This window comes from Hemitrygon akajei, chromosome 7, assembly GCF_048418815.1.
Source record: "Hemitrygon akajei chromosome 7, sHemAka1.3, whole genome shotgun sequence".
Lineage (NCBI taxonomy): Eukaryota > Metazoa > Chordata > Chondrichthyes > Myliobatiformes > Dasyatidae > Hemitrygon > Hemitrygon akajei.
The window spans coordinates 140725639-140744977 of NC_133130.1; the positions used below are offsets into that span (position 1 = coordinate 140725639).

The window sequence follows — 19339 nt, forward strand, 5'->3', positions numbered from 1 at the left end:
AACACTGATGTTGAGAGGTTTAAGATGGGGCTGGTGAAGCACAACAATGACTTTCTGGTGGCAGACAAAACTATAAATTACTGTATTAATCACACTTTTTCTTGGAAATGCAATCAATAGCCTGTAACTTCCCTCTTGGAGCTGAGCTTTTGAACTGCCTGTACGACCTGGCATTTTTGCCGTTTGAACTGAAGCCTTGAAGGTGCAGGGTGGTTGTGGGGGATATGGGCCGATTCGAGGCTATGGGGACCAGAGAATGAACAATGTCTGCCCATTTCTAGAGCAGACTTGGAGGCGATTCGATACGGCAGAGTTGAGGTGGCAGGGCACGGGTCTGAGAGTGAGGAGTGACCTGAGGTTGGGCCGGTTTAAGTGCCAGGCCACATTGGAAAGGTCAGGTAGAGGCTAAATTGAGGCTGCGGGGCCCTGGAACGACCCAGGGGTTAGCCAATTTAAGCACTGGGTGAGATTGAAAAGGGCAGGGTTTCAGGGCAAAGGAGAGCAATGGGCCGATGTTCAGCTTGCTGCTCGGCGAGATTTACTCATCTCTGCATTAAACTGAATCTGTGGCTGCAACTAATGAGCTCCTGAATTGGTTGCTGTGATGCCTGGCTTCGTGTCCATGGGCTCACTTCCGTGAAATTCAGTTCTGAATATTATTTACTTACTTTTATTGTGTGAACAATTTTTTTTTACTGCACATTGGATATTTGGTCTTTTTTTAATGGGTTCTACTTGATCTGTTTTGTGGCTGCCTGTAAGGAGACAAATCTCAAGGTTGCATATCGTATACATGCTTTGATAATAGATGTGAGCTTCAAAATCTATTGCAGTAGAGGCTCGTTTAATGCTTGGTGTGGGTATCTGCAGTATTGGAGTTTTTATTGCGGGATATGGTGTGTCTGCGATATTGTAGTGTTTAATGCTGGGTGTGGGGTGTCTGCGATAATGAAGTGTTTATCACTGGATGTTGTGCGTCTGCGGTATTGTGTTTAACACTGTGTGTGGGTGTCTGCTGTATTGGAGTGTTTATCTCTGGATGTTGTGTGTCTGCAGTATTGTAGTGTTTAATGCTGGGTGTGGGTGTCTGCGGTATTGGAGTGTTTTTCACTGGATTTGGGCTTTGTGTAATTTTGTTATTTCTCTGTGTCACAGTTAGAGGTCCTAAGTTTTCTCATTTGAAAGTGGGAGCTGGTGACCGTTTGGACTACCGCTCATCTGGGGTCTTTGGTGAGTATGCTGTTGATTTTGTTTCTGTTCTGTGTTTTGGTATGTTTAAACTCGGTGTGTTTGATTACTCAATCACATCTGCATCTTAGCTGTGAAGTAACCTGATTGAATATTGCAAATATTAACCCTGAAAAATTTTGGCTGTCAGATCAATTCATGTTTAGTGGAATGCACTCTCAGTACTAATCATGTATTTTACTGTTCCTGTTTGCATACTAATAATTTGCCCAATGTGAAGTGTTGCAAATACCCGCCAGTGCTCAGTCAGGTTTCTTTGAATGTCCAGGTTTTTCACTGTTCACAGTTTGTTTGTTTTCAGAAACTGTTGTCTTTTCAGCTTTCAGAGTCTGTCAGCTGTGAAATAACACTGAGAGATACTTGGCCTAGTTATCATCCTGACAATATGGAAAGTGGGGCTCAGAATTAATCAAATCAGAGTTAGCGGAGTCCAATAACTGGACTCCTTTCAGTTAGTTAGTCCTGACGAAGGGGCTCGGCCCGAAATGTCGACAGCGCTTTTCCCTATAGATGCTGCCTGGCCTGCTGTGTTCCACCAGCATTTTGTGTGTGTTGTTCCAACGACTGGGATCCAGCTCCTCGAGAAAAGACTGCATGGCTAGTACTGGCAACAGGCAGACACTGTCCATACAGTTCCAATGTGTATGTTCTTACCTGCTTGCCTTTGCCCACCCTGTCTTTCTGGAGAAGGCCATTCAGCCCCTCCAACCTTTTACATACTAACGGCAGTGTGCTCAGGCTGCCCTTCAATGCACAGAAACAAAGACCTTTGAGGCATGCAATCTGATGGAGTATTAGCCCCTACTAGCTCCTTGATCTATCACAGGCTTTTGGGAAGAGATTGGGAAGTCATGAAGTGCTTTTCCAAACCCTCAGATTTTTCCCTTTTTTATTCTCTCCATGAGGACCTGAGTTGTAGGGAAGGGTTGAATGGGTTAGGGCTTTATTCCTTTGAGCACAGGAGAATGAGGGGAGATCTTCAGATTTATGAAAATTATGAATGGTATAGGTAGGATAAATGCAAGCAGGCTTTTCCTGCTGAGGTTAGGTGAGACTAGAATGTGAGGTCGTGGGTGAAATATTTAAAAGGAGTATAAGGGGAAAATTCTTCTCTCAGAGGGTTGTGAGATTGTGGAACAAGCTATCGTGGAAGTGATGGATGTGGGTTCGATTTCAACGTTTAAGAGGAATTTGGATAAGTACATGGATAAGAGGGGTATGGTCCAGATGCCGGTCAGTGACGTTAGGCAGAATAGTTGGGCATGGACTAGGTGGGCCAAAGGGCCTGATCTTGTGCTTCAGTGCTCTTTGACTCTGAATAAACTGATTGGAATGGAGTGGAATCGAAGTCAGCACAGGCTGAATTCTCACAACACTACAAGCAGGCAGCATCTACACAGGGTTAATGTTTTGGGGGTGGTGGATTGGAAATGCCAATTCTTTCTTCACAGAGGACACCTCACCGGCTGTGTTTTTCTGGGATTTCCTGCTTTAGGTTTCTGAATGATTGGTGAAAACTTCTCAAAGAAAGAAGTGCTTGTTACCTTCACATGCAGCAGGAAAGAAGAGTGGGAGCAAAAAAAGTGTTCTGACGGGCATCGGAGATTAGAGTATTTTGTAAGGGTGATGAAGATGAGCAGTTGCCTCCTCAACCTATACGCTGTGGAAGTTGCACGTTGCACATCAGTTAAAGTCGGATGAGGAGTATTCTCGCAGTGTTTTACCTCTTAGGTTCCAGTATATCTCCAAGAAGACAACCATTTTGTATCACACAGATTATTGTCCTGGTGCATTTGAGGTGTTATCCCCAGTGTGGAGGCCAGGGTTCTGATAAATTATACACCATTGTGTCTTTGCAGTGCTTGCAGTTGGCAGTGGCAACAAGCAATTATCTTACCTCCATGATTGTCATCTGACCAAGGTAAGGCTGCAGGGGAGCTGAACAAGCATGCCAGTCGTGACCCTTGACAAAAGCTACCTGAGGTGCTTCAGTTAGAATAAATGTTTTACTGTGTTTACATGTCAGTGTGTTGAGATCAGTATTGGTCCGTATTTACATGGGGGTGCATTAGGTACTAGATGGTCTGAATGGTATCAGAATTACCTGTTGTCTGTGGGGAAGGCAGAGCAGCTACCCCTCACTGAGGAGATGGTATGTAGTGCCTAAGAGCTGGTACTGGGGCAGCACCACACTGTGGTACTGGCGGGATGCTGCACTGCTGCGGAGAAGGAGCAGATCGCTATGTTTGATTGGAGTGTTAAGCCAGTGCTCTGTACTCTCTCTTTGGTTCTGAGTGAATGAAAGTACTGGAATTTTCCCAGTGTCCGAGTCTGTATTCCCCACCTGGTTATTCTCTGAGCTTGGTTTGCAATTGGTGTCTTCTGTATTACATAAACGTAACCGAGGGACCAAGAAATGCAAAGCTACAGGTGTTGTGGTTCAAAGTACTGGAAAGGCACCTTAGAGTGTGGATTTTAAGTAAGAGGGGAGGATGGGATTTAGCTGTGAAAGTATGTCCAGTCTGAACTAGTCAAGTTCACTGGACCAAGAACAGGAGCAGTAAACGTTGATTGATTCCTTCTGTGCACTCGTCCAAGAACACAATAACCTTATTTATCTCTATGCAGGCTTATTACCAAAGCTTCTGCTCCTTTGGCACTCATAATTGTGTGAATGTCTTGTGCTCTGGCTTCCCAGGAATACACTGTAAAAGGCAGCTTTGGAATGGCAACAGAGGATTTTACAGAGACGGGCCGATTGATTGAGAAAACAACTTATGGTGGGTGTATTCTGCAGGACAGATCTCACACAGAACAACTCATCAGCAAGGTGACGGGTGATAGACTGTAAAACATAAGACAGAATCAGGCCATTTTGGCCCATCTAGTCTGCTCTGCTATTCCATTATGGCTGATTTATTATCTTTCTCAAAACCATTTTCCTGCCTTCTCCCCATAACCCTTGACTCCTTACTCATCAAGAACCTACCAATATTCTGCCTTAAATATACCCACTGACTTGGCCTCCACAGCAGTCTGTGTCAATGAATTCCATAGATTCACCACCCTCTGGCTAAAGAAATTCCTCTTCATCTCTGTTCTAAAGAGGCATCCTTGTATTCTAAGGCTGTGCCCTCCGGTCCTAGACTACCCCCACTAAAGGAAATGTCCTCCATGTCCACTCTATCTGGGCATTTCACTATTCGATAGGTTTCAATGAGATCCCCCATCATTTTAAATTTCAATGAGTACAGGCCCAGAGCCATTAAACACTCCTCATACATTAACCCATTCATTCCTGAGATTCTTGTGAAACTTAACTGAACCCTCTCCAATGCCAGCATTTGCTTTCTTAGATAAGGGGCCCAAAACTGCTCACAATACTCCATGAAGTCTGACCAATGCCTTATAAAGCCTCAGCATTACATCCTTGCTTTCATATTCTAGTCTTCGTGAAATGAATGCTAACATTACAATTGCCTTCCTTTCTACTGACTCTGCCTGCAAGTTAACCTTTAGAGTACAGAAGCGGTCCTAACACCAACCAGTGTGGAACACCACTAGTCACCGGCAGCCAACCCGAAAAGGTTCCCTTTATTCCCACTCTTACCCTCCTGCCAGTCATGTCAGTCTTCTATCCCACATCAACCCATGATGGACGGAGATCATTATCAGATGCCACAATTTTAAATAAAGGGGAACAAACAATCTGCTGGAGGTAGTCAGCAATGACAAACAGCATCTGTAAGGGTGGGGAGAGGGATTGTTAACTTTTTGGGTAGAGACTCCACCAGAGTGAGAGAGATGGTCAGTACAAAGAGGAGGGGGAAAACGGGTCATATGTGATATGGACTGAGAAAGGGTGAGGTATGATGGGCATCTGAAGCCAAGTAGAGGAGGGGGAGGGGTGGAGTTGGAAGGTGGTGATGACTGGGGCAGCCACAAAAAAAGGCAGATGGAACCAGCTGGAGAGAGTCAAAGTGGAGACAGAGGCTTGAGGGTGATGTGGGAATGCAAAGGCTACCAGCGCTGTAGTCTGATAGTCAGGAAGGTGATAATGGGAACCATTCGGGGAGAGGCAAACAACAGGTAGAACCAGGGCCAATGAGGCAGAGACAAATTGGTGAGTGGTGTGTGGTTAGCAGGTGGATGGAACCGGGGTGGACAAAATGAGTAGTGTGAAGCTGAAGAGAGGCTATGTAAATGGGGATGAAAATGGGAGAATTGGAGTTGAATCAGAATTTGATGCAACCCAGTACAGAAATATTACATGAAATTAGAAAATTCCAATGTTCATTCCATTGGGTTGTAAACTCCCCAGGTGGATGGTCAACAATGACTGTCCACAGGGTTAGCCTTCTCTACAGCCACTAGATGTTGGGCTTTCCCCTGGCAGTGTAAGAGTCTGAGGATGAACGGGTTAGAATGTGATTTGGAAGGGGAACTGAAATGGCATGATTGCCATGGTGGTCAGAGTGTGGAACCTGTCTGTGCTTGGCCTCACCGATGCAGAGGAATACCAGGAGTAGATGAGGTTCTTTTATTTTCATTTAGAGATTTAGTGCAGAACAACATCTTCCAGCCCAATGAGCCGTACCACCACCCATCTATCTAACTGTAACCCAATCACAGGATAATTTACAATGACCAATTAACCTACTAATGGGTATGTCTTTGGATTGTGGGAGGAAACCAGAGCACCCTGAGGAATGCATGTGGTTATGGTCTCTCTACTGCCCATTACACTGCTGATATTTGGGGCAGCAATGAAGGTCTTCTTTCTCTGGTGGTGTTCTGGCTTCCTTTATCATATTAGTAGCTCGGTTTTCACTTCTGTTAATCATGCAAGTCTGGGAGGAGTCTCAGGAATACAGTTGCAATCAGATATAGAAGGATCTTTCATTGCTGCTTCTGTGACAGCTTTATTTTGCCAGTCAGGGTTGTTAGCCCTGAGCTGAACCCCCAGACCTGGAGGACCACTAATCTCTAGCCTTTGACGTGTTTGGCATCGGCGACCCTACCAAGAGCCTGCATAGCTCTCCGGGTCATTGAGGCACACAAGCCTTCAAACCACAACAAGGTTATGGTCCTCTTGGGGGATGTACTCCTTACAGATGGCACTGGAATTGAACTCTGAACTCCGATACACCAATAGCATCCCACTATAGCTGTGGCTACCATGGTTGGAGGAGGTGTATGTGACTCTGTCAGACCTGTTATTTTCCCTGAATGGTGGTGATGGAGGAGGTATAGGGATAAGTATTAGATAATGAGAACAGATTTAAGGAGCATCCTCTTGCCCTCTGGTCCCAGCTGACCCTTCCTCACAGCACCCCCCTCTTTTGTCTATTAAGCTATACCCTCTTCAGAAACATTGCCCCATGATTATTCTGGCTTGTCACTTTTCTGCCTGTTACCTCTGTGCTGAAAAATGTTGAGCATACCTTCCTACCTGCCTTCTCATTCAAATTGGGATTCTGTCTCTCGATTTATGTTTGATTCTGTTCAGCCTGATGTACTTAGTGCTTGCTGCCTGTTCTTCGGTGTCTGAAGGGGACTCAGTGGGGGTCCAGATCCTTCAGTGCTCTGCTGTAACACTGCATCAGCTGCAGCATGAGCCCAGTGCACTAGGGTTATTGAAGTGGGTGCTGGCAAGGCCTTTACTGACACCGTGATATGTTGTTGCAGATCACATCACTCGGGACAATTTGGAGCGCATCATCGCTGTGATCCAGGGCAGCCACCAGAAAGCACTGATAATGTAGGTTTCCGGACAAGGAGGTACTTTTTTGCAAGCTTGGGTGATGGTGGACTCCTAGAGTACAGAGATAGGGAGGAGAAAAATTGTAACTGAAACAGACCATTGCAGTATATTTTATAGAATCAGATTTTGTAATTGAGGCCATTCAGCCTATTATCCTGGTACTATATTTTTGTTAGACTTATTCCTTCCTTTTACCTTAGCCTTAGAATGTCTTATTTCTTTTCACATTTATATCTTATTCTTAATGGATTTACTTCTACTGCCCTTTAAGGAACTGTATCTCAACCTGTGTCAGAAAGGTCTCATGGTCCTAGTTCCAATTGCCAGATCCCTGTCTGGTTGTTGATTTCCTACTGGTGATACCATTTGTCTCTGTTACTGAAATTCCTGTTTTATTTCAAACACCGCAACCTAATCTTCTCTCTGTAGAGAGAATAAACACACATCAGTCTTTCCACATCACTGAGTCCTGTCCCAATGAAGCAAGAGTGGAGAGAGTAATGGCCACACTTGCACTACCAAGTTCTTTAATTTGGAGCAAGGATTGCGGCTAACCTCCACCTTCATCATGTTATTCATTACCCAAGTTCCCTCACCTACCATTGGGAGCAGAGCAGGTTTCTTAATTGCAACATGAGAAGTGGGCATCACTCAGCAAGAGCAGGGATGCCTGTGCCAACTTTCTTATAGTCCAGGGCGCGAAGTGATACAAAGAGATTGTGAACTATTGACACCGAAGGAACAATAACCAGTTTCCAAGTCAGTTTGTTTGGTGACTTGGAGTCTTGATTAATTCTGCCATATATTTTGTATACACTGCAGATATTGAGAGGTGGAGAATTGTTTAAAATAGAAATTTTAATCGCAGTTGGACAGCCTGTTCTGTCTTGGGTGGTGGCAATTCTCTTGAGTGTTGTTGGCACTGCACTGCTTCTTGGCATATTGAGAATATTCCATCATATGCCTTGTAGATGGTGGAAATGTCCTGGGGTGTTAAAAGACAAATCGATCGCTGTAGAATACACATTCAAAGATCTGTTCTTTAAGCCACAGTGTTTATATGGCTTGTCAACTGTGAAGTACCCCACCCTCTCAGAATGTTGAGGATTTTGGAGATGGGAACATCATTGAAAGTTAAAGGGAGCTATGAAACCCTTGGATAGAATGGAATCTCCATTTCCAGACAGAATGTCATCTGGGTCCTTCTGTCGTGTGGAGTTGTGGATGGACTTGCTTTGACATTATGATGGAAGAAATGTGAAGCAGCAAAATGTGGTTGGGACTAGGACACTGCTCTAAGGAACTCCTGAAGCAATATGCAGGAGCTGGGATAACTGGCCTCCAACAACCATGATCATCTGTTTTTTTTATCTAAGAGAGTGCAGAGAAAGATCCCACTACCCACTGTGTTTACTGGGTTTCAACTTTTCCTTGTGCAGAAAGTTTACCATTTGGACTTTATTTTAGTCCACATGTGGACCAAGCATGTAATGAGCTGATGTAGCACAGTCCAAGCTCTGCAATATATGCCCATAGTGCACAGTCAGCAAATATAAATGGGCACAAAGAAGTGTCCATATATTGTGGGTCCTGAGCTTGGGGGTGTGATGCTTTGTAACTGCTTTAACTTTCCTACCCTAGGTATTCTGGCATTGATTTGCAAAGCCAAGAAGCATACGAGCTTGCATGCCAGGGGATGTTACGTCCAATGAACAAATCCCCTCCCATCATCACTGGCATTCGATGTATAGAGTTCTGCCTTCCGAATTTCATTCTGGGTATGTTGATAGAAGATGGTTGGTTCACATCCATTCCTCACTGTAGATTTAGTTTTGTTTGTTGCTAAGAGTTTGATTCTTCCTGTTGTGAAGGTGCTGACCACTCAAGATTATTTTAGTATCAATGTGGCTGTTAGCATACTAATCTCTGATCTCCTGTAGTACAGTATAGTACAGCAAAACTGTTGGACTGGCATGCTCGGGATTTTGGCATCAGACCCACCTTTAATTCATAAGACCATAAGAGATAGCAGCAGAATTAGGCCATTTGGCACATCAAGTCTGCTTCACCATTTCATCATGACTGATCCATTTTCCCTTTCAACCCCATTCTCCCTGTAACCTTTCATGCCCTGATTAATCAAGAACCTATCAAGCTTTGCCTTAAATACACTAAATTACCTGGCCTCTACAGCCACCGTGGAAATGATTTCCATTGACTCACTCCCCTCTAGTTAAAGAAATTTCTCATTTCTGTTCTAAATGGATGTCCCTGTAAACTGAGGCTGTACCCTCTAGTCCTAAATTTCCCCACTATAGGAAACATCCTCTACACATCCACTCACTCTATCTAGGCCTTTCAATATTCAATAGGTTTCAATGAGATCCTCTCTTATTCTTCTAAATTCCAGAGAGAATAGGCCCCAGACCATCAAATGCTTCTAGTACAATAACCCTTTCATTCCCAGAATCACTTATGTGAACCTCCTCTGAACTCTCTCCAGTATCAGTACATCCTTTCTAAGATAACGCGCCCCAAACTGCTCACAGTCCTCCAAGTGAGGCCTCAGCATTACGTCATTGCTTTTGTATTCTAGTACTCTCGATATGAATGTTAACATTGCCCTTGCCTTCCTCACCACCGACTCAGCCTGCAAGCTAATTTCAGGACATCCTACAGAAGTCCCTTTGCACCTTGGATTTTTGAAACTTCTGCCCATTTAGAAAATAGTCTACGCTTTTGTTCCTTCTACCAAAATGCATGACCATTCACCTCCCATTACAGTATTCCATCAGCCACTTCTTTGACCATTCTAATCTGTCCAAGCCCTTCTGCAGTCTCCCTGCTTCCTTAACACTAGCTGCCCTTTTATCTGTCTTCATATTGTCTGCAAACTTGGCCACAAATCAATTAATTCTGTCACCAAATCATTGACATACAACATAAAAAGCAGTCTCAACACCAACAACTGTGGAACACCACTAGTTGCCAGCAGCCGACCAGAAAAGGCTCCCTTTATTCTCAATTTTTGCCTCCTGCCAATCAACCAATCCTCTATCTGTGCTAGTATCTTTCATGTAATACCATGTGCTCTCATCTTGCTAAGCAGCTTTATGTGCAGTGCCTCGTCAAAGGCCTTTGAAAATCCAAATACAACATCCACCAATTCTTTGTCTATCCTGCTTGTTATTTCCTCAAATAATTCCAACAGATTTGCCAGGCAAAATATTCCCTTATGGAAACCATGCTAACTATGCCCTATTTTATCATGTGCTCCAAGTACCCAAGACCTCATTCTTAACAATTGATTCCAACATCTTCCCAGCCACTGAAGTCTGGCTAACTAGCCTATACTTTCCTAACTTCTGCCTCCCACCCTTGAAGAATGGAGTGACATTTACAATTTTCCAGTCCTCCAGAATCTAGTGATTCACCTTTTTAAGACAATACAAAATTGTATTAAACCCACAGGAGTTTGGGAACCAGCAGATGCCTTGTCCTGATGATTTACAAATGATTATTTGCGTGTAACTGTATTTGTGTGATTGGCCCAGTTAGCTTATTCTTCCCCAATGTCATTCAGTTATTGGCACTTCACTGATAGTGTTTAACTTGGCTAACTTTGAATGTTTGCCTTTCCCCTCAGAGGTCCAATGTGTACATGAGACCCAGCAGTACCTGCGTAAGATTGTCCACGAGATAGGTTTGGAGCTGAAATCTTCAGCAGTTTGCACCAGCGTGCGACGTACACGTGATGGGATTTTCACACTGGACGATGCGTTAATCAGAACGAACTGGAAATTACAGAGCATATCCATAGCAATCCAACGCAACCAGCCTAGAGTGGAAGCTGCTCTCCTAAAGGACAGCTGGAGACATAGTGACATTTCTGAGGAAGACATGCCCGCTGGATTACTGCAGAGGTTTCCAGTGCCCTAAGTGGCTAAGAACTGATTGGCTGAACTATGCACAAACCTGTGGTCACAAGATTTTGATTTGCTCCATCTGTGTTTACTGATCAAGAGTGAAATATATTCTTGTGGTGTTTCTACAAGGAAATCTACAGCAGTCAATGCCAGTAAGGTCCTTTCATTTGCAGTACTGTGGAACTCGCGATTTGGATCAGTAAATGTTTCTAAACCAAAGACATTGGCAAGCAGGCTGTGTCAGATAATTCTGCAAAAGCCTAACTGGAGACCAAATTAAAATGAAGATTAGTGATTTTATTGTGGTAGCCAGTATGCACAGACATGTTGAGAGGATGTTTTACTTCCCATACATGACAGCTCCAGAACAACTTCTGCTTGCAGCCAAATTTCTTTAGCTGTGATATTATAACTCTTATTTGATGGCTTTAACAAACCTCACCATCAATACCCCTATTTTATGCCCTGATTAGACAATGAAGACGGAAATGGTAGGATCCCAATCTCCTCCCGCAGTGACTGTAAGTTCTGCTCCCATCGATTCTCATAGTAGATGTTCAGTACACAGTGAGCAGCTCTGCCACATCGTACAGCCCATGGGATCAGGTCTCTTGTTAAAATTTGGATATTCCTGTGTTAGGGAGACATAAGGATAAGTTAGCCCTACATAAGAGTCTCATATCTATACTCAGACGTCTCTCTCCCAGTGACGTTTTGGAGAACAACTATTCAACATTTGTTATGGATTAATTCAGAACAGTTAATATGGAAAAACACAGCTTTGTCCTTTATTGGCTCAAGGAAGTGAAGGATAAAGAAAGAGAAATCCGAGTCCACAATTGGGAGAACTCAGCTTTGCTCTCATTTTTGGACATAATTTGGAGAAGGTTCACTGGGTTGATTTCTGGGAGGAAAGGATTGCCTGGAAAGATTCCCTCAGAATTTAGAAGAACAAAAATAATCTTGCAAGATTCTGAAGGGAACTTAACAGGGAATATGATCAGACAAATTTCATTCTAGTGAGAGAATCATTAAAGGTAGTGGCGTGGAGGGAGATTGTAAGTTGAATGTATGGCTGAGATGGGTTTGGGGAACAGATGAGAAATTGGTGCACAGGCCATGATCTTATTGGATAGGACTCCTGTTCATTTTTAGATTCGTTTGATGCAGTGGCCTGCATCTTGTTTGAAACAGATTGGTTTGAATAAATATGGGAAAAGCTTGAATGGGGTTGGGATGGTCACAGCAACAAGACATTGGTTTCAGTGTGAGAACTTAAAACCTGTTTTTAAAAATCTCAGAATAAACGGGTTTCTCCATTTAACCCAATAAAGCTGTTGGATTGTTGTAAACCACTTACTGAGTCATTCATGTCCTCACTCCAGTCCCACCCCAACAAGGATCGTTAACTCATTGCCAGATCTAGGGGACCTGCTTTATTCCATTCATTAACATTGGCAACAGAGTTTGGACAAACAAGAATAAGAGTAATATGTGGAATGTCAAGCAGTATGTGCCAAAACTGTGATAGACTGAGACACGCAGTAGCCTCCTGTTTAGTAGCAGAGCCAGTGGCTACACTACTCTCAACCACCAAGAGACCAACTACTGTAACCTGTCAAGGCAGTAAGTCAATTCTTCAAACCCAATGCAAGTCAGAAATGCAGTCGTATCAAGGCAGTGAGATGGTTGGAGACCGGAACTGTAACCACCTCTATCAGCCCGCTTGATAAACACTGAGCTGAAGAAGGTTGTGAAGCAGCCCTTTCCCACCACCAACTCGAGAGCCCACAGAGGTGAAAGCTGCCCCAGTGATGGATGGTCAGTGAGGGAGAGGAGGGAAAAAAATTTCAGGTGTAAACGTGTTAGTAAGAGTTGCTGGAGTCCCCAATGGGCAACAGTGACCTCTTCCCTGCTAAGGTCAGAAGTGGTAATAAAAGCTTTGCACCCCACACAAAGGCAAGTGTGCCAAAACAGGGAACAAAATGGTGAGTGCTACAGCACTGATACATCCCAACCTCTGGAAACAGAGCAGCTCACTGGAGCAGCCTGAACCTGAAAAAACAATAGTGTAGCATCATACATTACAGTTGGGAAGAACACCGGCAGTTAGAATTGAATCTTGAACTGACAAGTGACATACTTGTGGTGTCCAACAATGACAGGATATACACTCAGTGGCCATTTTATTAGGTACACCTTGTTAATGCAAATTATCTAGTCAGCCAATCATATGGCAGACGTGGTCAAGAGGTTTAGTTGTTGTTCAGACTGAACATCAGAATGAGGAAGAAATGTGAAGTGACAGATCCTGGAATGTTTGTGGTGCCAAATGGGGTGTGGTTTGAGTATCTCAATAACTGCTGATTCTCCTGGGATTATAGAGAATGGTGTGGAGGAAAAAAAAACCTAGTCAACAGCACCTTGGGTGAAAACACCTTGTTAATGAGAGAGGTCAGGGGAGAATGTCCAAACTGGTTCAAGTTGACAAGAAGGCTTGACGTGGATGGGGTACAGCAGCAGCAGCAGACCATAAGCATACACTCCAGTGGCCACTTTATTAGGTACAGGAGGTACCTAAAGTGCCCACTGACTCTACAGTACTACGCACAAGTTTTAGGCACATATGTAGGCCCCCGTTAGTCTCGATAGACCATGGATTTACACCTTGGAAAGTTTCCAGGGTGCAAGCCTGGGCAAGGTTTTTTAATGGAAGACCAGCAGTTGCCCAAGCTGCAAGTCTCTCTTCTCCACGCCACCAATGTTGTTCAAGGGAAGGGCATTAGGACCCATACAGCTTGGCACCGGGGTCGTCGCAGAGCAATGTGTGGTTAAGTGCCTTGCTCAAGGACACACACACAAGCCTCAGCCAAGGCTCGAACTAGCGACCTTCAGATATACTATATATATATAGCTAGCATGCCTAAGACTTTTGCGCAGTACTGTATTTGTCAATGTGAAGTGGAGAATGAGTTTGTAAATCTAGTGGGAGCAAAGGATGTTGAAAATGCTGAGTGGAGTGCTGTGAGACCAGTGGCAGAGGAGTGTGAGGGATGGTGTGGGTGTAGACACACCCAACCCCAAGACACCAAGCAAGGTCATTTGATTCTAAACAACTACCGGTAGTTTATTGATCAATAAAGAATGTCTCTCTGGTGCTTACAGCTCCCTTCCCTCTTCCCATCTGTGATTCCCCATTCCAACTCTGTCCACAATAGAGACCCAGATCAGAATCAGGTTTATCATCACTCAAGTCATTAAATCTGTTTTTATTTTATGGCAGCAGTACAGTGCAATACACAAAATTATTACAGTACTGTGCAAAAGCCTTAATCACTCTAGCTACATATACCTTCTTAAGACTTTTGCACAGTACTGTATATTGTGAATGATAGGGACCTACGGAGCATTGAGAAAAGAAGAGTGTACAAGTCCAAAGTTTCTTAAGGATGGCCGGACAGGTAAATAGAGTGCGAAGCAGCATACGGGATATCTGTCTTCATTAGCCAGGGAATAGACCAAAAGGACAGGTTATAAACATTGGTTAGGCTACAGCTGGAGTATTGTATACAATTCTGGTCACAGTACTAGAGGAAGAATCTGATTTCACTGGACAGTACAGAAATAACTAGGATAGAGCTTTTAAATTTTGAGGAGAAACTGAACTGGCTGGGTTTGTTTTACCTGGAGTGGAGGAGGCCAAAGGGAACATGATAAAGATATGCAAAATTACGAGGGGTACAGAAAAAGCAAAAACTTTTCCCCAAAGCAGATGTGTCTTAAGATTTAAGAGGTATGGAAAAGATCAGAAGTAGAGTATTTTCACCTGGAGGGTGGTAACATGTGGAACATAATGCCTAAATGAGTGATGGAGGGGGAGTGACTGCCACATATTTAAATATGTGGATGAAGTCTTGAGTTGCAAAAACACAATAGACCAACAGCTGCTAAATAGGATTGGTATAAAGAAGTATTTGGTGGTTGGCATAGATGGGGTGAGCTGAAGGGCCTTTTTATGTGCTGTATGACTACAAGCCAGCTCAGGATTCAAAACCAATTCAGAGAGGCAACAGAAACCTTTACCTGGCAGATATGCGGAAAGGGCCAAACACAGCTCCCAGAATGCACATGGGTAGACCAGTCTGTACTGCCTCAAACCACTTGACAGCAACCTCACCTGTTCAGTACAGAGAAACAACTGTGTTAGGGGCAATGGTCAGCCGATTTCCATCACCAATCTAGCAGCACACATCAAGCACACCTTTACACTCTTCCCTGTGAGGTAAACAAAACTGAATTTCAGAACATCCACAGCACTTCAGGCCCAGATTATAGATTACTCATAGTCAATCGTCCACTAACAAATTTCCAGATGGGTCAAAACAATGTCCCTCAATATGAACTTTATACTCGCAGTAATGTTCTCCAATTTCCCAACCTAGAGCTGGTTTACACGCCGAACTGGAGACAATTTTGTGAACTGGATTGTACATGAGAAATTCTGCATATGCTGGAAATTCAAAGCAACACAGAAAAAAAAATACTGGAGTAACTCAGCAGGTTGGACAGCATCTATAGAAATCAATAAACAGTGGATGTTTTGGACTGAGACTCTTCTTCAGGACTGGAAAGGAAGGGGGAGGAGACACCAGAATAAAAGGTGGGGGGAAGAGGGAAAGGGGGACAGCTGGAAAGTGACAGATGAATCCAGGTGGGTAAGAAAGGTAAAGGGCTGGAAAGGAAGGAATCTGATAGGAGAGAAGAGTGGACCATAGGAGAAAGGGAAGGAGGAGGGATGTGATAGGTTAGAAGAGGTAAGTGGCCAGACTGGGGAATAAAGTAAGGGGGGGGGGGGGAAGAGGAGGAGGAAATTTTTTTTTTACCGGAAGGAGAAATCGATATTCATGCCATCAGGTTGGAGGCTACCTAGACCTAAGGTGTTGCTCCTCCACCCTGAGGGTGACTTCATCATGGCACAAGAGGAGTTCATGGACTGACATATTGGAACAAAAATGGGAATTGGAATTAAAATGTTTGGTCACCGGGAGGTTCTGCTTTTGGGAGCACTGTACACAATAGACGACCCCAGAAGATTCACAGGTGAAGTGTATCCTTACACGGTTTAGAGCCCTGAATGAATTGGGGGAGGAGGGGATTTGGCAGGTGTAACACATAGGCTGCTTCAGGAATAAGTGTTGGGAAGGGGATTAGTGGGGTGGGACGAATGGACAAGGAAACCATGGAGGGAGCGATCCATGTGGAAAGTGGTGAGAGGTAAAGATGTGTTTGGTGCTAGGATCCTTTTGGAGATGGCGGAAATTGTGGAGAATAATGTGTTGGATGTGGAGGCTCATGGGGTGGTAGGTAAGGTCAAGAGGAACTCTATCACTGTTAAGGTGGCAGGAAGATGGGTAAGTACAGATGTTCAGGATGGAGGAGATGAGGGTGAGGGCAGCATCAATGCTGGAGGAAGGGAAACTCTGTTCTTTGAAAGAGGACATCTGTAACGTTCTGGAAAGGAAAGCTGGATTTTATGAACAGATACAGCAGAGTCGAAGGAATTGAGAAAAGGTACTTTTACAGGAGACAGGATGGGAAGAGGTATAGTCAAGATAGCTGTGGCAATCGGTAAGTTTATAAAAGATATCAGTAGACAGTTTGTCTCTAGAGATGAAGACAGATTGAAAAAGGGGAGAGAAGTGTTAGAAATCGACCAAGTGAATTTAAGGGCAGGGTGGAAGTTGGAGGCAAAGTTGATGAAATTCACAAGCTCAGCATGCGTGCATGAAGCAGTCATCAATACAGTAGCTCTGCAGTTTGTGAATATTGAAGAGATTGAACAACTGCAAATATTTTAACCTGATCAAGGTGTACACTGGCCCTAAATTTTCCTTTCTTAGCCACAATCTTTCTTAAATATAATGTCTACCATTCTGTCTACTCAGGTAATTAGGCATTTTTTCCTGCAGTTTTAGATCCCACCTCCAAGCCTTTCCCAGTTTTTAAACATGGTGACCAGTTTGTATTGCGTTTGATTAAAACTCACTGGTGTGGCATAGACACGCGTTCGCCCCAGTCATTCTTCAAGTCTGATGCGTTTGCTGACTCTCAGCCACAAATCAACTTGTCATTTAACAACCTTTTTAAAAAAATCAGTTATTTTATACTGCCGTTATCTTTATATTTCCTCACTCCCTTCCTTCTCGAAGGCATATCATTTACCCTAATTCAAGACAGTATGTTTACCTTGGCCTTCTGCAGATCTTGAACACTAACTGCTTCAGTTTTCATTTCAGATTTGCTGTAGTTTCATTGTCAGTTGCTGCTGCTCCTGTGCCAGGTAACTTCCTCAGAAAGACTTAATTGCCTCCATAATTCACCCCTCACACTTTACATCTTTCATCAATTGGGACAAACCTCACCTATCCCTGACTATTTATATCTACAGTAGCTTGGCTGGAACTGATCCCATTGTTTTAGATATGGTTAGCTTAACTTTGATATTACTCACCTTCTCTGTGAATGCATAGAACAGTTGGATCCTCAGAACATTTACTGCCGGTGACTAATCTTGCTTTTGGATTCTATTTCAATCCAATTTTGCTTTGTCTGGCCTGCTCTTTGTGAGAGACTGCAAAGCAAGTGATCCTGTGTTCATCTTTCAAAGATCCCTTTACCCTCTTTTGTGTTTCATTATTTTCCCAAAGAACAGTCTGAGGGTAATACATTCCAATTAAATGGCAAGAAAAGGTAGCCAGGTATACATTGGCAAATACCCTCAAATTACCTCAAAAGATCAACACCCAAAACCCATCCCAAGTGAAATGTCTTACCAAGCATGTTAGTAGGCATGCCCAGTAACGTGTGCATGAAGTCGTGCACTTCACGGTAACGCTGGATCACATACGCAAGCTCCTCATCATCAACAAACTTCACAGGCATCCGACTGTCAGGAGTAACTCGCTGCAAACAGAAGGAACTGACTGAGCTCATGCCTATTTAAGAGCCACATGTGTCAAGACAGCATGCCAGTCACAAACACTAATCTCCGGATTTCCAAGTGAGATTTGACACAGGATAATTAATGAGCAAGACCTTTTGAGCCATTGTAATTCATAATTGCATCTTAATATAGAAGCTGATATAACCCTTGGTTGCACTGTGTAATTGTTTCAATGATTAACCCAGTTAATGACACTTGGTTGCAGGAGTGGCAGGACTGGCAGTTCAATGTTCCGGGTTTCCTGTGTTTTAGACATGATAAATGGGAAGATATTAAGGGGGAGGGGAGGCATTATTCATCAGGGAAAATGTCACGGCTGTGCTCAGGGAAGACATACTGGAGGACTTACAGTGGCACGCAAAAGTTTGGGCACTCCTGGTCAAAATTTCTGTTACTGTGAATAGCTAAGTGAGTAAAAGATGACCTGATTTCCAAAAGGCATGAAGTTAAAGATGACACATTTCTTTAATATTTTAAGCAAGATTACTTTTTATTTCCATCTTTTACAGTTTAAAAATAACAGAAAAGGAAAAGGGCCCGAGACAAAAGTTTGGGCAGCCTGCATGGTCAGTTCTTAGTAACACCCCCTTTGGCAAGTATCACAGCTTGTAAATGCTTTCTATAGCCAATTAAGAGTCTTTCAATTCTTGTTTGGGGGATTTTATCCCATTCTTCCTTGCAAAAGGCTTCTAGTTCTGTGAGATTCTTGGGCTGTCTTGTATGCACTGCTCCTTTGAAGTCTATCTACAGATTTTCGATGATGTTTAGGTTGGGAGACTGTGAGGGCCGTGGCAAAAGCTTCAGCTTGCACCTCTTGAGGTAGTCCATTGTGGATTTTGAGGCATGTTTAGGATCATTATCCTGTTGTAGAAACCATCCTCTTTTCATCTTCAGCTTTTTTAGAGATGGTGTGATGTTTGCTTCCAGAATTTTCTGGTATTTAATTGAATTCATTCTTCCTTCTACCAGTGAAATATTCCCTGTGCCACTGGCTGCAACACAAGCCCACGCGTGATCGATCCACCCCCGTGCTTAACAGTTGGAGAGGTGTTCTTTTCATGAAATTCTGCACCCTCTTTTCTCCAAACATACCTTTGCTCATTACGGCCAAAAAGTTCTATTTTAACTTCATCAGTCCACAGGATTTGTTTCCAAAATGCATCAGGCTTGTTTAGATGTTCCTTTGCAAACTTCTGATGCTGAATTTTGGCCACAATGAGCAAAGGTATGTTTGAAGAAAAAAGGGTGCAGAATTTCATGAAAAGAACACCTCTCCAACTGTTAAGCACAGGGATGGATCGATCATGCTTCGGGCTTGTGTTGCAGCCAGTGGCACGGGGAACATTTCACTGATAGAGGGAAGAATGAATTCAAATACCAGAAAATTCTGGAAGCAAA

At 43.5% G+C, this 19339-nt stretch overlaps 2 protein-coding genes across 2 annotated transcripts in view; one reads left to right on the forward strand and one right to left on the reverse strand.

Moving 5' to 3' along the window:
• trub2 (TruB pseudouridine (psi) synthase family member 2) overlaps window positions 1–12293 on the forward strand; it is a 25240-nt gene extending 12947 nt beyond the window's left edge. Inside the window, exons 3-8 of the mRNA XM_073052126.1 lie at window positions 1156–1230; window positions 3108–3169; window positions 3947–4028; window positions 6937–7009; window positions 8654–8790; window positions 10659–12293. Of these exons, the coding sequence (XP_072908227.1) occupies window positions 1156–1230; window positions 3108–3169; window positions 3947–4028; window positions 6937–7009; window positions 8654–8790; window positions 10659–10951 (722 nt within the window). The 3' untranslated portion in view covers window positions 10952–12293. The remainder of the gene's footprint in view (window positions 1–1155; window positions 1231–3107; window positions 3170–3946; window positions 4029–6936; window positions 7010–8653; window positions 8791–10658) is intronic.
• Window positions 11215–19339, reverse strand: part of coq4 (coenzyme Q4 homolog (S. cerevisiae)) — a 17228-nt gene continuing 9103 nt past the window's right edge. The window contains exons 5-7 of the mRNA XM_073052127.1: window positions 17772–17901; window positions 15022–15115; window positions 11215–11569 (exon numbers count right to left, since the gene is read on the reverse strand). Of these exons, the coding sequence (XP_072908228.1) occupies window positions 11392–11569; window positions 15022–15115; window positions 17772–17901 (402 nt within the window). The 3' untranslated portion in view covers window positions 11215–11391. The remainder of the gene's footprint in view (window positions 11570–15021; window positions 15116–17771; window positions 17902–19339) is intronic.